At 42.0% G+C, this 19,026-nt stretch overlaps 1 protein-coding gene across 1 annotated transcript in view; it reads right to left on the bottom strand.

Moving 5' to 3' along the window:
- SNTB1 (syntrophin beta 1) overlaps window positions 1-19,026 on the bottom strand; it is a 118,602-nt gene that overhangs the window by 46,737 nt on the left and 52,839 nt on the right. The window contains exon 2 of the mRNA XM_068396174.1: window positions 10,769-10,985. Within this exon, the coding sequence (XP_068252275.1) occupies window positions 10,769-10,985 (217 nt within the window). The remainder of the gene's footprint in view (window positions 1-10,768; window positions 10,986-19,026) is intronic.

Raw genomic sequence — 19,026 nt, 5'->3', positions numbered from 1 at the left:
AACCCTGGTAAGGTTCTTTTTCAATTCTACATGCAGCATCAGAATGCAGCATCAGGAGATGAAACAGGAATAAAATACATTAAAATTAAGCAATGGAAACTTTGGGTTTAGTCTGCAAGGAAAATATTCCATAGAGAGACTGTTAGACTTGCAACAAATTCCCCAGCGTACACTGAAGAAGCATCTTCATTTGATGCACCTAAATGGCGGTGAAAGCAATCTTACCAAGCGAGGGCTATTTGGTAATCAAGTGGAATTTTGCTATGTGAAAGTCTCTCGGTCCCCTTGCTGTCACAAGGCTACGCACTGTATTAACAGTTACTTGCTGACTTTCAACTTACAGTGGTAAAAACGATGTAGATGATACTCATTTCTTGGGAGCTGGACTAGACCTATGTCCAAACAGAGGGTGTATATATCACTAATGAGCTGTCACAGCTGATTTCATTTCTATTTGCCACCAGCTGGGCTTTAATAAAAGGGCTATCAGCAGAGTTGCACCGCATGAAGCAAGGAAAGGATTTGGTTCTGTAATGGACTTGCTCGCACTGCTGTGTGCTGATGCTGACTGATCTGCAGAGCACATCGTGTGCTGCCTTCTCTACCCAGAACAACTACGAAAGTCATTTAAGAGTTTTTAAATGTCTGTGGATGTTAAGGTGAAGAACTCTTTCCCCGCATTGCCCAAAAGACCTCTTATCTTTTTCTTTCTCAAATTTTTCTTTTATATTCTGTTTGTAATCATGCTGAATATCGATAACGCAGGAATACACAGTCCAGCCTTCTTCGCAGTGGATTCAGCACCAAACAATGGCAAAAGTGCTGTTTCAAGAAGCAGTGGGGTCAGTTACTTGGGGAAAAAAAAATTTATTTCAGAGGCACAGTAGGAATTTGATTTAACCTTTAAATATGCTGCCTGAAACTTTAAGACCAGAAGATGTGATTGATGCGGTCAATACGTTGACCACAGCTCCCTGAAGCAACTCTTTCACAGCAAGAGGGAAAGTATATTAATGCTAGGGAAAAAAAACTGCTTCAGCCACAAAATCTGCACCTCTTGCGAAGCCACAGCCAACCTCAAAGCACCTTCTGCAGCAAAGCAAACCTTCTGCAGCTGGAGCTGTGTCTGGGCTAAGCAAAGAGCACCTGACAGTAGCTGGTAATATGGTAAATGACCTCTTCAGATTGAGATGAGGGTGGAGTCTCATGCTGCTGCATAAATAAGAGATCATGGGCTTGGAGAAGAATTAGATGTCTTCTGAGAAGGAACACCACTGTTGCTGATAGGCAGTGCTGTAGTACGACTCAGGGGTATGAAGGGGACATGATCCACGAGCATAGAAGAAAACTAACAGGGAAACAGGACAAATGAGCAGTGCTGCTGATAAATCAGCTCTGTTTTGTGGATAAATTGTCATAGGAGAAAGTCTCGCTGGAAGAGACAAACAGCAGGTCCAGCTCATCTAGCAGGATGTGTCTCAACATCTCATTATTTTATACACCTACTTTTTGGCTTCCATGATGAAGATATCCCAGGGATCACTGCTTAGTTGCCAAGTGAAGCAAAACAGAAGCCAGACTGTTCAACAACCACAATGACAAAACCACAAACTCCCTCTGGATCAATTATTGGCCTCTGAGCACTGGGGACAGAGCACCACCTGGGAGCCAGCCTCCCAGAGATACTGCTGGTGTCTTTGGGGATGACGGGCATGGGTCTCCTCCTGGCACTTTCACTACTGGCAGTAAACTCATCTTTCCATTGAACAGACTCGGGGATCGATGGAAAAGCTGTATGTAAGTGATGGAAGAAGTAACAACTTCAGTGTAATTCTCCCTGATTCTTACTACAGGAGAACAGAAATTTCCATGAGCAGAAACGCATCTGAAAGCTAGAAGTGACCACAGGGTATTAAAATAGCACAGTCTGCATGTACAACTTAAGCACTAAAGCCCAGCCTCAGCACCTACCAACACTGAGCTGGGCACCTACGATGGCAGCTCACCACCCGAGGCTCAAGTTGTGGCTGTAATTTGCAATGTACTGCCACACAAGTGACTACACGAGCTGCACAAGGGAGCAGCTTTGAATACACCAGCTGAAAATCCTGCTTGTTGATTAACAGCAGGTCAGGCCAGATCAGAGCTGTAAGACTGAAATCCAATTTGCAGACCCGCTGATAAGCGAGGGAAAGCCCAGCACTGAGCACAGGACAACAGCCAGGCAGGAAGAAGGGTCTCGAGGTTGTCACTGGCTCCACGCCATAACACAAAGACTGCGGGGACGAGGAGCATGGCAGGAAACTGAAAGCCTTGCATATCAGCTTTCTTTATTTGGCAGATCTCAGGGGTGTTAAAATTGCTCTCCCACATTATTTAGCGGCAGCTTGGATGTCAGCACTTACACACCCTTACATACAGACACACATAAAACATTATTAACTGTTTGCCCTCTGTCCTGCCCTGCAGCACTCACACTGCTCTTCTTTTCCCTTTCATCTGTGACACGTCTTGGAACATCTCTTCAGTGCTTTGATTTTTCTCTTTTTTTTGCAAAAATGTTCACTAAGTAAAGTTTGCTGCAGTTCTGACTCTGCGTTCATCACTTTGCCTTGTTGGTTGGCTCCTTTCTCCATCACTTTTTCTTAATTTGTTCTCCTCCCTTCCCTCCATGCATTTCTCAAGGCAGTTTGTTCTTGTTCCCCCTCCCCTGATTAATTTCCAGTTCCTTTGCTGTTATTTCTATTCCTCAGCTCAATCCTCTACAGTTGAAGCTGGTTGGAAAAATCAAAATTCTTTGACTTTTTCAAAACTCCCCTAACTGAAGCAGTGGCTGAAAAAAAAAAAAACAAATACAACACAAAAACCCATCAGCATATCTTCTTTTTCTCCATTAGCTTATTATTTAAATATTTTCACAGAAAACAAAGACTTTGGTTAAAAGTTTGAAAAATCCAGCTGAAAGTGTTCTGCCAGCCTTGGTTACTGCCACCTCCACACCACGCACATCCTTCCTCGCCACCCACTCACCGTGACACATTTTATTCCTGTCAGGTCACATTTGGTCCTGTTCACACATAGACACACAAACATACACAAAGTTTTATTTATGCTCACATATCTGCATGCATGCACAGACACTTTTTTTTGAGTAACACCTGCAGGAGCTTCGCCCATTCCTATTCGATTTGTGCTGGAGATGGGAAGGACACCAGGAGCTCACTTGTCCGGCCCAGAAGGATGGGGAGGAGAGAAAGCCCCATGTCATTACGTCAGGGGAAAAGACGCGACTTGGTTTTCAAGAAAACGAGACATGACTAACCCCAGATTCACCAGGTCCTGCACAGATTGAAGGTCAGTCACAATATGCCATAACTATCTAGTTCTAGCTGGTATCTCAAAAACCCTGCAGAAAAAACTCAGGGGTTTCCACTGTGTCCCCAAATCCTGGCACATTACCCCAGCAATTCACTTCTCAAACTGTTGCCCAGAGACTACTGCAGGTCCTTAGGACATTAGAAAGCTATTTTAACATGATTTAACAGAGCAAAAATTAACCCTGAAGTAAATAAAAATAAATTAGGATCCAAAGTTCATCCTAGTTTGTCGATGTGCTTGTGTAAATGCATACCCTTGAGGTTTCTCTGCAGAAAATGGCCTTTGGGTTTGGTGGGGGTTTTTTCTTCCAAAAAGCTTAGCTGGTGATTTGATTCAAAAGAGGCCAAAACGCTTCTCTCTACAGAAGGGACAGTCCTACAGAGGTGACTGATCTCAGTGGCCTTCCAAGAAGGGTGAGAAGAAACTGAGGCTAAGACATAAGTTCATATAACCCAGAGCAAAACTGATGACCTCTTTGGCTGGTGGGAAGTTTCACAAATGATGGAAAATAACTATTCCTAATAATGAAAAAAACAAAATAAAAAATTCACCCTTTCTGCCTAGAGGCTTCAGAGCTCCAGCTCCTACACGGTTGAAAAACTGCCGCTTACCAAGACAGATGACTGAAGCTTCCAAAATGCACCAGCAATTGCAGAGCTGCCCAAAAAGCAGATGATGTAGATCACAGAGGACTGTCAGACAGCCAAGCCTGAACCAATTATTAATTCTAGCAGTTAATCATTTGCCCCAAAATTCTGTTATAAGAGAAGAAATGCAATCTTATGGGCCTCTCATCTGACAACCCTAGCCCTGAACGCACTGACGCTAGCCACCAAGAAGTGACCCACAGCCATGCAACTCTTAGAGAGGACATGATAACGCATCAAGGAGAAGAAGGAGGAGGCCTTCCCCATCGCCCAGCCATTCATCCATCCCACCATTCCCCTCCTCTCCCCCACAAACCAACTTCTTCCCTCTCCTACCCTCAGGGTATTGAAGGGGATGCTGCAAATGCCTTTTTAGCTAAATCACCTAACTGCTTTCAGCTTGAAAAAAGAAAACAGCAGATAAATCTCAAGTGCCGCCTACTTGTTCATCCCTTCCAGTAAAGAGCAGATTTTGGGGGCAGATTAGCAGTTACAGTACTACAAACAAACAAGAACACAACAAGAAACATCCAACTTTACACAAAAGGAGGATCTGGATCCGTAACAGTAAAATAGTTGGGAGCTAAGGTTAAAAACCCACATTCACCTTGATCTTAAATTCACGACCCTTTGTGGGCAAGGATGTAAAGGGCTTCACAGTGGTAGATCATCCTTCTGTAACAGACCGTGCACACTGCGATAGCATAGCACAGCAGGGTGGTTTAAGCATGAGAGGAGAGGCAACCAGAGTTTCACCCTTATTATCGTCATTTTTGTTCTTTTCTGGATTTGAACTACATCCTTTCAAGTTGCTTTACTTTAATGTTGGATTGTTGATTTCTTCCCTAGTTTAACAGTAATCTAAACAGATAATAAACACAGCCCACCAGGAAAAAAAACCAGTAACAAAAATTCTTGATATAAATCAGGACTTTGACTCTAGCAGGCTCAATGACATCTTCAAAGGACTTATTGATATTCAGATACTAAAACATGTCTGTACCAATAATGATAATTAAGTGCTATATGCCTTTCATGCAAGGATCTCAAGCTGTAGCTCACAAGAACACTGCAGATTAAGTACGGTCTCTCCTTTTCACAGAGATTTTGTCTACAGCCAGAGAGCTGCTCAATAACAGCACAAGGAGCAAGGCACAAATTCCTTGGGAGGGTGTGGAGAGGGATTTTTTTATACTGGTAATGCACCCATTATAGTATCTTTACCTTTGCTCTATCCCCCATGCATTGTAAGTCCTTTCTCTTTCTTTTGCCCACCTACAACACATGGTAACAGAAAAAAGACCCAAGTTTCCTAAACCAGAGGCCAGTCCTGCTAAATCTGTACTGTCCACTAGGAAGGGAAGATTTCCACCTCCCCAGGAAGCCCCACAGAACCACCAATGCCCAGACAGGTCTGACACAGCTCCAGCATGCTGCAGTGGGGCCAGCACAGTGATGGAAACGATCCATCATCTCCTTAGTCCTGGGTCCAGGACTCAGCCTTTGCCCAGCACCTCACCCCATCTGTGCTTCTACCAGTAGCTAGTTGTCATTGGCTGAGCCCAGTGTTATCAAACTACCTCTTAAGTGGCAAGAGGCAAAAACCAAGATAAATGGGACCTACGCTCTGCAAGAGCAGCTGTAACTCATTCTCGGTACCATGGTCACTCTTCGCGGCAGTGCTCTGCCCTCTGCGAGCCCCACACCAGGTACATGACTCAGGGGATCTGCTCCCTCATCAGCAGGGAAAAAGGGCTGCAAAGCTGCACACCTAAACCACGCTGCTCTTCAAGGAGAATCCAGCCTTCGCTTTGTATACTGGTGCCTGCTTGTGCCTGGTAACATCACAGTATGGTCCTGTTTACCAAGCAGGAAACAGGCAGGGTGGAGGCATGAGCCAGCCCACGCTTTCATCACCAAGGCGTCCAGACTCTTCTCCACTACCTAATACTTGCCTCCCTGCCCCCTCAGTTGCCCTTAAATTATACCAGCATGAGCCTGAAGAGGTGCAGGAGCTAAATGTCTTTCATTTCTTCATAGAATCGAATCGAATCGAATAGAATAGAATAGACTATTTCAGTTGGAAGGGACCTACAACGACCAGCTGGTCCAACTGCCTGACCAGTTCAGGGCTGACCAAAAGTTAAAACATGTTATTAAGAGCATTGTGCAAATGCCTTTTAAACACTGACAGGCTTGGGGCATCAGCCACCTCTCTAGGAAGCCTGTTCCAGTGTTTGACCACCGTCTTGGTACAGAAATGCTTCCTAATGTCCAGTCTGAATATGTTGAGTTTCATAGTCCTTTTAAAGACTGGGCTTTGGAATGCTGGCAGGTCCCAAGCTACATGCGGTCATCTTTCATAGTTTTACTGAAAAGGCACAGAGTTTCTATTAGTACTCCAGACATTACCTATATAAATCATCAATCAGCCTCACAGCTGAAAATGCATCAGAAAAACATTCAGGAAGTCAATTTTTGGACAGTGCTGTCCTATACTACTGTCACAGTTCTCTGACTTCTACTTAAAGATGTTAGGCTTTTTATTTCATCTTCACACTCTTCTGCTAACTTCTCACATTTGTTATCAGAATTCATGGCTCATGCTTTTGGCACAAGGACTAGTTTTTACTATGTCATATGAAATCTGGTTGAAACTCAGTTTTTATTTTAAAGAAGCTTCAAATTTTGTTTTCATGCCTTATTGCAACAAAAGTAAATACATCCAAATTCACCAAAATTTGTTTTATGTTTAAGATTTTGAAATGCTATTTCAGAATCACACAGGGACGTTTCATGCTTACATAAATTACACACTTATTCACCAATTCCAATTCAAAATGTTAAATCTCACTGACCCTGTTACTGTGCATTACTGATATGTTATTAAATAATGTAAGAAAATTTTTTAAAAAAACGTGCAAAAGGAAACAGTTTGGGGAGCAACAGCTTTGCAATAAATCTTGCAAATACTTCTTTCAGTCAATCAGTACTTCCCAATGCAAAAAAAAAATACATTTTAATCAAAATAATGAAGCAGCTTAGGTCTATAGCTGCCTTTGGAGGAAACAGGTCTCATTCTCTCTTGTACCTCCCTGTCATCCCAGGAATCTCAGGTAATTCCCAGATGCAGCTCAGTGCACAGAGCCCAGAACGAATGGATACCAGCCAGTTCCTCTGTTGCCTTTAAAAAGTACCTGCTCAATTTTACATTCTGATTGTAATTCTCAGTCCAACCCTGAAATGGACAACAGATAAGGAAAGTTCCTTCTCTGTTTTTCCGCGTGTCCTCGGTGTGAATTCTACGACTGCACCCGTACTTGCTGCATCACTGCCCCTCTGTGCAGCTGGCACCACGCTGCTGGGAATCTGTCTTGGCTCATGTTTCCCAGCTTCAAAACCAAAGCAAACCTTTCCCATCAGAGGGCCAAATCCTGATAACAAGTAACTCGATCCTTAAGACTGGATCCCTGCTGAAGTTCTCTGTAAGAATCACACCGCTCTGGACTCCTGCCACTGGAAAAACGTGATCTGTGAACACTAAGTCCTGGCAGGATCAGGCCCACACCACCTGGGTTCAGCTGAATGAAGTGCAAACTGGATTTTAGGGTTATTTCAAAAGCAAATGAGAAAACCTTTTCAGTCCACGCAGCACGGCCTCATTCCTCCATAGAATGTCATGTCTCCTGTGTTGTGTACAGAAGTACCTTTGTATCATGTCCCAAGACTTTAAAAGCACCAACAGAACAAATTTCACCTCAGAGACCTAATTCCTTTTTTTTTCCCCTATTCCTTAACATCATCACCAGAAATTGATGAAAAGCTTTTTATACTGCAGTAAGATTTACTGCTTATTGGTATTATGAGCCGTAACCATTCCCACAGGTCCTTTCATTGGGAGGGGATGCTCCTCTGTGAGGCCTGACATTAACCTCTAATGCTGCCACCAAGAAGGACACTTATCAGTAAAACACAGGCAAACAACAGATTTAAGTAGTAATTATTTTAACCTAGTTTCTTCCAGCCTAAAACATAACAATGGCTCCTGTGTCTAGGGGAGAATGACATAGATGCCACTAAGATGCTCTGCGTCTTTTCTCCTGTTGCCATGTTTGTAATATTAAAAAAATTTTCCTACACACTAACTTTTGCATTGGTTTATATTAAGGATCTTCTTCTTGGTATCTTACAGCTTTTTAAATCAGGTAACGGAGAAGACAATTCCCTACCTCCTTCAGAGTGAACCCACAGGCAGGTTAGGTGAAGGAGACATCTGAGAACCGTTGGCTCTAAAAACACCAAACTTCAGTCCTGCTCTGAAATAACAGGCTCACCAAACCATCTGAGAGTAGACACAGACTTAGGAATCTCTTAACTGGGGCCAGTCTTCAAGGAGAAGCAGAAATCCTGTGCACGGCTACCAGCTCTGGTGGGAAAACCATACATATAACTTCCTCTGTGCCTACATCTCACCCCAGCTTTATAAGAACTGGAGCTGATTCAGTGCCAACAAGCAGGTATTTCCTTCTGCGTCCTTTAACATAGGTATCTTCTCATGCTGAACATCAAACCAGTTCAGCCTGGTCCCAGAACTCTGCTATGATATGATCGCCAGCCTGCACTGGAGAAACATCTGCACTGGAAAACTCATGCTTTCTATGTCCACACTTGGTCTTAGATGAAAATTAGCTCAGCTATAGTCCAAAGGAGCCCTTTTATGGCCAGCATATGCTTTGGGAGCCTGCCAGCTGTGCTCTTCTAGATCCATCCAGCAAAGTGACACCATCAGTTATAAGATCTATGTGTGTCAGGTCACTGGGTTATGAAACAGAAGTGTCATAAGCATGTAAGGACATGGTTTGGGCTCTGCTGTGAATGAAGATCAAATTATTTTTGTGGAATCAGATTACTGTGTTGGGATTTATTCCAGTGGGAAAGGGTTGCTGTATTGTAATAGCATTTCTACTGGGAAATATCAGTTCCAGTATCCAGAATTGTTAAAAAACCCTGAAACAGGTAAAGATGCGAATCGATGGGATGCTACTATTACACTGCAGCTAGAACAATGGTGAGGTACTGTGTGCTTGGACAGAAAAATCCAGCTTAGCCTGTACACTGCACTGTGTTGGACTACTGTAAAAATCAGAAGTCACTCTTTCCACAGGAAATGACAGCATCACAAAATGAAAACCATGATAATAAGCAATATGACTCTCCCACGCGTTACTTCCTAGTAACACCTAAGAATACACATATTTGTAGCATGCTTCGAAAAAGTCAGCTCCATCACAGAAGCATAATGGGCAATGAGTGTGTGTCCCTCCAAATCAGTCCTCCTCGCCTTCAAACAAAACTGAGGACCAGGAGAGTGACAGAAGCTGAGAACTACAATATGGTCAAAAAAAAAGAAAAATGGTGAAAGAATGAAGCCAACATGTGTAAAGCATTGTTATATTGTGCCGATTCAAACAATCCGAGCTGCACAGGTACTTTTAAAATACACTCCATGGCAGAGAGAACGACAAACTCTCAGGCTAGTGACACAGCTGTCAAACCTCAGTATCTTAAACTATACAGATAAGTGAAAAAAAGTGGCCGATATCAATAACCATCTTGATTTAAACTTGAGAAAGACTGCTAGGGTAATTGTTGTTTTACAACTACACATCTGTAGTGGTCAGTTGTGACTGACTATCGTGGTAACCACTTGGTGAGATAAAGAGCAGAAGCAAAGTAAAGCAATACTAAACAATAAAGCATAGGGGGGGGAAACACTTAAAAGAAGGCCAGAAAAATATAGAAAAGAAAGAAAGAAAATTACACAGATACTGATAAAGTTTCTGAATTGCAGTGAAAGAGATTACAGGGGAACCCATCCTCCCCAAACCCCCTTCTGCTCTCCCCTCTTCTCCTTATCCTTCTCTGCAAATGAAAATGTAACTTTTATTTATGCCTATACATAAGTGCTGAGAATGAAAGGCATTACACCCAGCTTCTGGGCAAGCCAGCACACTGCAGAAAAACAAAAAGGCCATTATTTGGATGGAAGAATCACTCTGTATTACTGACTTGACTGGGCCCTTTTTTATCAGCAGCTGTTAGAGCAGGGATCAGAGAGTATGCTGGTGTGGTGCAGCTGCTCCACATATGTTATAAATAAGGGGTGGTAAAAGCTCATCCTATTTTTAATGTTACGAAAAAAAAAAACACCAAAAAGTCACAGAAATTCTCCATTGATGCGTTGTAAGTGGAACTTTTCTCCTATTCTTGACTTTAATGCCCAGAACTGAATGGACAAAACAGGCCATTCTTAAAATAAGTCATTAAAAAAGAAAAGAAAATGCAATTTAGTGGAATTAGATTAAGCCAGCCTGGAAGAAGTAACCAATTAGTATGTATAGTGTTTTTCCCTTCAAAAGCAGACACTTAATCAGAATAAAAACAAACACCTGCAATTCTATTTCTAATAAAAACACTGGATTACTGCACCGAAGAGTTTCTCTAGCACAACCCTAAAGTTGAGGGGTCTTTATCCCCCCCACAGCTGGGCATTAAACCCAGCACCATGTAGCTCGGACATCACCACCCGCCCCTCCCAAACCAGTCCTCACTTGCCCCTTGCTGGTTGCTGCGTGCAGACAGAGCCCATCGCCAGCTCCTCCTCGCCAATCCCAACGCTGAAAAGGCCAAGAACGATTCAACGTGAAGGCAAAAACCCAGCGTCAGGCAAATCCCCCGCTCACCTGTTTTCGGGGTCTGACACCGTCATGTTGCGCGTCACGTAGCACATCTTGAGCGGTATTGTCTTCTTGTCTCTGTGGATGGAGAGCGAAAGCTGCGACAGTGGGTCAGCAGAAGCGCAACCCAAGCGGGGAGATTCAGGGGGAGGCGTCTCCCACCCAATTTCTGAAACAGGAGAGCCTTTCTTCACATAGGGGGTTGCTTCTCTCATGTATTTCACTATGAAAAAGAAAAAAAAAAAGAAAAAGGAAAGCAATAAATAAATGGATATTCAGTAGTTGCATCCCATGTGAGCTGTTTATTATTTCTACTTGTCCAGCATCACGGCATTGGAAGCTGTGGAAATACAGAAGATGGAGATCTGATTGCAGCCCACAGAATCATAGAATGGTTTCAGTTGGAAGGGACCTTAAAGATCATCTAGTTCCAACCCCCCTGCCACAGGCAGGGACACCTTCCACTAGACCAGGTTGCTCAAAGCCCCATCCAATCTGGCCTTGAACACTGCCAGGGAGGGGGCATACACAGCTTCTCTGGGCAACCTGTTCCAGGGTCTCACCACCCTCACAGTCAAGAATTTCTTCCTAATATCTAATCTAAATCTACCCTCTTTCAGTTTAAAACCATTACCCCTCATCCTATCACTGCTTGCCCTTGTAAAAAGTCCCTCTCCCGCTTTTCTGTAGCCCCTTCAGGTACTGGGAGGCTGCTATGAGGTCTCCCTGGAGCCTTCTCTTCTCCACGCTGAACAGCCCCAACTCTCTCAGCCTGTCTTCATAGGAGAGGTGCTCCAGCCCTCTCTGATCATCTTCGTGGCCCTCCTCTGGACTTGCTCCAACATCAGTATAATGCAATGAGTAAAACAAGGGAAAAGAATAGAATAGGAGAAATAAGAACATATGGTTAGTGTAAGGCCAGGAGAGCCATCTGACCTCTGCTCAACAGGCTATAAGTCCTCATGCAGCAATTCCTATGCACAGAAGCTGTGGGCTGGCTGAGGTATAGGGAAGTTAAGGCAGACATTCAACCAAATAACAGTGAATCTATTATTCCCCTATCTAAAATCTTCCAGCGATACTCCCAGTGCTGCAAACTCACATCTCACTTCTGGTTCACACCTGTCAGTGTCCTGCCACTGATCTCAACAGCTATTTCTGTTTGCTGGGAAGGAGTTTTAGCTTATCTACTTGTACCTATATATATGGAGTAAACAAAAACCAGTTCACCTCTTAGCCTTCTCAAGGGGAAACAAAATTGAGTTCGAGCCTTTTGTGAGAGTCGAGGTGTCAGATTAGATCTCTTCTCAGCCTCTTCCAATGTTTTTTTCCAGTATGGATATGAAAAGTGAATGTAGGATTCCCAAATGACCTTAACATATGCAAAAATCAACACCTCTTTTACACTCATACTTCATAATCCCCTCTTCATGCAGGTAAATATTGCAACATTTTTCCTGTTTTTTAATTCTTTTGGCAGTTCGAGATCACTTTTGCTTTTACTTTTCACGTGCTTGGCAAATCTGCCAGCCACAGTCTCCTCCTTCACAAACCTGACGGAGCTCAACCAAGAAAAGACCTCATATTTAAGCACCCTGGTTACATGTATATATCCAATGTACACAGCTGTGGCTGCCTAACTGGCTATTGCCACTTGATTGTACCCCTGACTCAAACAGCGACAAGATGCACCGAAAGGGCAGGAGCACCGTGAACTTATTTGGGGGAGTTATTAAAATGACGTGAGAGATTATTTCAAGGAAACGGTGCAGATCATCATGTCAGCTCGGCTGAAGAGGCTGGGAATGACTGAATAACCAAAAGATGGGTAAATTACAAAAGGGCACTGTGGTGAAGGAGGTTCAATTAGGGAAAGGAGACTGACGTTTTTAAGTTCAAAGTGAAAGCAAGGGAAGTATTCAGAGGAGTGGAGAACAAGGGTGTTTCTTTGTCATTCACTTAGATGGGACGAACAGCTGAAGCTGTAAAAATCATGTTTGACTGCAAACAAAATGTTGTTTCCTTTAAAATTAGAGATTATCAATTAATCTGTTGAAAAAAGTAATCCAGTCAGATTTTGAACTCCATTACAGTGACATGCCAGAAAATGTGATGGTAAATAAAGGTCCAGGTCTCAACAGTGTAGCAGTTTCATCTGTGCCATTTTCATCCTTTTTCAGCTGCAGCTATATGCGTTCGACCTAAGCATCTTTTAATTAAGGAGAGAGGAGCAGGGGGAGGAAGGAAGCTGAAATGAAAAATTTGGCTCTAAACCTAAGCAGGAACACAAAATGTGAATTTAATTCCCCACAGACAGGGACAGAAGAAAAGAGCCGTCCCTTCCATGTGCCAAGAAACCAAGTTTCCATGCAACACACCAGTGAATTCATGGCAGCCAGCTGCACTGTTTCAGGAACTCCTGCGAAAGAGGAAGCAGGAGCAGGAGGAGAGAGCAGAAACACAACCCTCTTTCCACAAACTAAATCTCAAACACAGCAAAAGCTAATAATATTACCTTGAGGAAAAATGTCCTATGAAAACTGCTGCCAACTTCTGAACTCCCAGAAATCTAGTTTCTACTAACTCTCAACAGGAGATGGTTGCTCAGCCCCAGAGACTTACACAAATAGAGACCCATTAAAATACTGCTAAACTGCTAAACACCATCTTCCTACAAAATTCTACAAGAGAATTTAAAAATAAAATGAATATAGGTTTTCTGTCAAAAAAAATGGATTTTAGTAGTTTTCTACTAATTACTTCCAACTTCCCACTAAATACAAGCACAGGTCTCTAGATTCATTGCTGAATTCTGCTGGGTTTTACAAACCAGACTTCATGGCTCTTGCATATTCACATGTGCTTCATATTTTAAAAGGTCCCAAATGGATACATATAAATGCACAAATGGAATATGGGAGTGGAACAGGTGGCAGAACTTGATCCATTTACATAATTTTTTGTATTATTTAAATTTCAGAGACACTGTTTTCCATTTGGCCCATCAACATCCATAATTACACGTCCATAACCAAAGTCCAGTTTATGAATTTAGCTGAAATAAGGCACACACTGTTCAGATGATTAATAAGTCTTATCAGCAATTATTTCCTATCCACCTCTAAACTCTGGATGCAAATACTGCAGAACACACTGTTTTATACCAATGCACCAGTAACCCTACAACACACACAGCAATTTATGGTGACCCCACATGCATCTACATTTTGCAGTCTGTCCATTAACCAGTTCTTAATCCACCTAGTAGAAAACAAGTTGATACCAGCATGTATTACAGGCATATTCCTATTCCACACTGCACTAGGAATCTTGAACACAGTAATGTTAATGTATAACTGAAGTTATACAATTCACTTCCATCATCACGTTTCAAAACCAGAAAAAAATATGATACAGACTATTGGACATTAAAGTAATAATGTGGATAATATTCTGTTCTCAGACCATTACACTCAAGAGCCAGATTTCCCTTTGGATACAGTAACACAAATCCAGGCACCGACTGAAAAAGAAAGCGGCTGTAGAGAACACTTTTTATATATTGCCAATGAAACTACCTAATGGATTAAAACCCTAAAACATTCAATAAAATTAAATAAGGCATGCCATTGTTTAACAACTCTGAGTTATGTATAACTATTCTGTAGACATGTATATATATATATGCCTTCAGAATAGATACATATGTATAATATATATACAAATATTAAATATCTATTTATATAAAAATGCTACATGCTTTAAGACCACCAGAACATACTCCGCAAACATAGAAACTAACATGCAAGGACTGAGATAAAACTCTAATGGTTTCATTATTATAACTCAATTTACTGATAGACTGTAATTTTAGTCAAGAGGTGTCTAGACATCCATTTGATGCTATAGCTCAACCTCATAGATCCTTATATTCAGTACTAATTAATGATCCATGCCCTTTTGGTGCACCACTAATTAGAAACTGCGGTCAAGCAATTAGAATTCCAATCTCCGGAGCGCCTCTCCCCACAAAGAGAAGAGGAAGGGAAGTGGCAATCAAATGAATTAATCCACTGATACACATTGAAATACTTTGCATTTATTTTTTTTTTGATCTGTAAGACAGGCAATGTAGCTTCCAAAAAAGCACTTCATTTATAGGCACTTCTGCCAAGCCCCAAGTCTCCACAATTAATCCTTTGTTACTGTTCACAGATGACTTTGTTTTTTTGCGGGGGAAGAAGCAGGCTTTTAATGAGAGAAATACTACAGACCAACTTGGTCAGGTTCTTGGCCAGATGCAGTTCTGAGGAACTGGGACTCTTCTGACATATTCAAACTGTTTCCTAGGAGGGAAGACAAAGACCACTAAAGAGAAGCCAGCACTCTTAAGCAAAGCTCTTTCGTTACTATAGGAATGAGGACAGGATGTGTAGGTTTACAATATGAAAGCAAAAGGAACAACATGCCCGAATTTGCTCGAAGAAAGATGATCAAGTAATTCCCCTTTGCAGGGGAAAAGCACAGTCTCCTCTTTATGCATTCACTCTCTCCTAAGTAAGTACTCAGAGACAACTACCAAAGGTAAGTAGAAAATATCACCCAGAAACCTCTTGAGGCTATTTTCAAAGGATGCACTAACATTACTGATACCTATACACCCAAAAAAGGACAGGTTTTCCAAAGTTCCCATAAACCCATCTTTATCTGGTCTGTTTTCTGCCAGGGTGAAAGACGGCCCAGAGAAGAGGAGCTAGGCAAGTCCTCCACCATACTTAAGACGTTTTAAGCCTGCATGTAGGGATCAACGTTTGGAGTCACTCAAGCCCACAAACTGAACATGATGAGGTCAATTGCTTTTATCAGCTTATTCAGTATGAAGGGGCTGTTTGACACGTCTATGCTGAAGCGAGTACACCAGACCATCTGCAAGGGTATTGCAGGAAGCATGGCATACAAAAACTTTTCTTGCAGAAATGATTCTTGGTTAGTTTGAGAAGAGCTGTTAATGCAGAACTAGAGGAGGCCCAACCTACAGGTACACAGTTCCCACCTGGAAAGGAGGAAACAAATGAAGACAAACACTTCTGAGGCTGTAGACAGCACCACTACAAGTCCAAGTGAACAACTCAGAGCCATCTAACAGCTGCTGAAGTGATACTGTCCCAAGGAAAAAAAGTGGATGGTAGCAAAACCTAGAAGTAATCACTGTGGGTATGTGGCCTTCAGGAGGGCAGATCAGCCAAGCAAGTCAATCACTCTACACAGTTGTGTCATTTTGCTTCATGAAACACTAAAACACAGAATTTGCAGTCTAGCAGTTCTGGTAAGGCACAAACCAAAACGCCCCAAACGGTTTCAAAGCTAGTTATAACTGAAAGGAGAAGTCTTGCCATAAAATTTGTAAACTGTGCCCACGCAAAGTCAACATAAATGCAGAGTATTTTACACTATTGCCATGGAACTGAGATTAACAGAGCTGCAGAAAGGTCTACTGTATTAAAATTAATTCAGTACCATGATACCAGAATTTGCCTGCTCGATTTTATGTTAGATATCAAATTTCCAGTAAACTCAAGCAAAATGCACGCCCTACAGTGAAAACACATGTATAAAAATGAGATGAGAATCTGGCCATCTGCTGGTGCCATCATTGAAACTAAGACCCAAATACTTAAAGAAAAGAGTTTATGAATCAGATCATCTATGAAGATGTGTTGCATGACCCTTTCAACAGCTTTAACGAAGGCATAAAACAAAAACCAGTCAAGAATCCTGCTTGTGTTTCCACTCCATTTCCTACAGAAACATCTGTTACTATATGTTCAGACAAGTAACATCCATTATCATCATCTGCTTTCCCTCATGCTGAAAGGGATTTGAAATAGTAAACCTCTTGATCTGCCAAGAGCATCAGATCTCCACCTCTGGGAGATGATACAAATTAGTTAAAATAAACACCTTGTGAGAATACAAATCTCCTTTATGCTTTGGCCATTTATCATGCTGCAGTGAGACTAAGTTGAATTTACCATTTTCTGCCAGTTTTAAATTAATTCAGCTGAATTCAGTGTATGTTGCTTCATCCCTTAAAGAGATAGGCTTGGATCTAAATTGTAAGGCGCTGTTTTTAAAATCCTTTTTAAAATACATTCCATGTAGGCACTTATTATACTTTTTATATGGAAGACATAGAATCATAGAATGGTTTGGGTTGGAAGGGACCTTAAAGATCATCTAGTTCCAACCCCCCTGCCACGGGCAGGGACACCTTCCACTAGACCAGGTTACTCAAAGCCCCATCCAACCTGGCCTTGAACACCGAATCACAGAATCACAGAATCAACCAGGTTGGAAGAGACCTCTGGGATCATCGAGTCCAACCGTTGCCAGGGAAGTACAATGTTTGGAACACATGAATGAGTGTTTTGAAAGAGAAACTTCAGAAAGATCCAGGAGACAAACACGCCTTTAAGACAAAGTTTACCTGAAGGGAGGGCATTAGCAATTGGTGACAAAAGGCTGCTGGTAAGCAACCAGGCTTGAAATTCAATCTTTCAGTGAGCTACAAACAGGCTGAATGAAAAAGATAAACATTTGCATTTTAAAAATATAAAGACTACTTCACAGTATTCCTTTAAATTAGCAGCTGCTTTTATAAAAAAGATGGAGCAATGTTAAGCAGTGCCGTAAGCACAATCACACACTTGCACCCAAAAAATGAAGGCAGTTCCTCTCCAAAGCACCTTGCAATCAGCAATTTTGTGTGGTTAAGAGAATTTTTGTCAATAAGGGAAGAAGACTGGCCGTCCAGATAGCAGACTGAGGGATCAGTGTGTCCAGGCCTGCATCAAACGGGAGAAAACAGGAAACCATGCAAGGGTGCAGTCTGTGAAAGCTAATGGTTTTGTGAACCCAAATAGGGCACAGCGACCAGCCACACTGTGTTATCCATAGCAGGTCTCAAAAAACGTAAGATGCCTTAGAAGTCAAGAAACTGTAGAAGGAAGCTCAGTAGTGAGTCTTGGCAGGAGCCACAGGAAGCCTCTGTGGATGTCTTCTCCTTCCCACCTGCACCTTTTCCGCTGTTTCAGCACTTGTGGAGCTGCGTATTACATTCCCAGGCCACCCCATGCTTCTGTGTAACACCAAGAAATCTTCAGAGAGTTACTTCTCCTCAGTTTCTTTTCCTGAGACTTTGCCTATGATGTGAGCTGATTCAGTCACTGATTCCCTAGGCCTGATGTTCTCCTTTAGTAAACACTTCTGAGCTTCCTCAGTGCAAATGTTTCTAGGGAGTGAAGGCTTTACATGGCTGCTTATCTTGCGCAGCATATCAATTTTGTCAACAGCAAAACCTAGTAAATATTAATTCATTTTCATTCCTCCACAAAGACACAGTTTTATACTGCATGTAGAGCAAGCATGAGCACAACACACACCCTACTCCCCTCCAGTCTACATTAGACAGCCTGAAAGCTCCGCCTGCAGTCAGCATTTCCCACCCACCTCTCCCTGCTGTCACTTGGAGCTGGTCACTGCTAACCATCCCCTTTCAGCTCCTTTGTGAGTTACATGACTGGATTCTAATATTATTAGTAGTCCACGTTTGAGGCTAACAGCATACACACTCAAGGAAGCAGGACTAGTTTCAATGCCAGGGTGAGATCTTCGTGTTTCTGTTCAAAATAGCTTAATGGAAACTAAACAAACACAAACTTCTGTCACACAGAATCACAGTGAACCTGAGGCTGGATCACTGGCCTGGTTCAGAGCTCTAAATACGTGACACTTGCTAGCACTTGAGCTGATGGAATGACCAAAAGCAGTCACAGGTTGCTGCTAATCTGGTACAGAAAATTTCAAACTGGCAAATTAATAACAAACTACAGACAGACTCTTAACAGTTGATGTTGCTCAATACTTTCCATTATAATTTCTATTACTCATACCTACTACATTGAATGTGTTACGGTTTCCTTCAAGTGATTTAGTTATTTTAAGTTGAAAAGTTTCTGTTTCAATAAATTGGATGTATTCAGTTCTGGTTTTTGATATGTCACTAATGATAAACACATGAATTCTAGCAGCAAGGTCCCATAAGCTATTCACCTGTCTTCCAAAAACGTTATGTACTTCCCCAAAATAAATGCAGAGATATATCTCTCTTCATAATCTGAAAAACAAATTTTAGCTTGTAAATATTCTGCAATCCCCAGAAGTACAATGTTTGGTTAAAAAGGAGGTTCTTTGGCTTGATCTAG

The sequence above is a fragment of the Nyctibius grandis genome, chromosome 3, assembly GCF_013368605.1.
Source record: "Nyctibius grandis isolate bNycGra1 chromosome 3, bNycGra1.pri, whole genome shotgun sequence".
Classification (NCBI taxonomy): domain Eukaryota; kingdom Metazoa; phylum Chordata; class Aves; order Nyctibiiformes; family Nyctibiidae; genus Nyctibius; species Nyctibius grandis.
The sequence above is the reverse complement of the archived record's forward strand: the minus strand, read 5'-3'. Positions and strand labels throughout refer to the sequence as shown.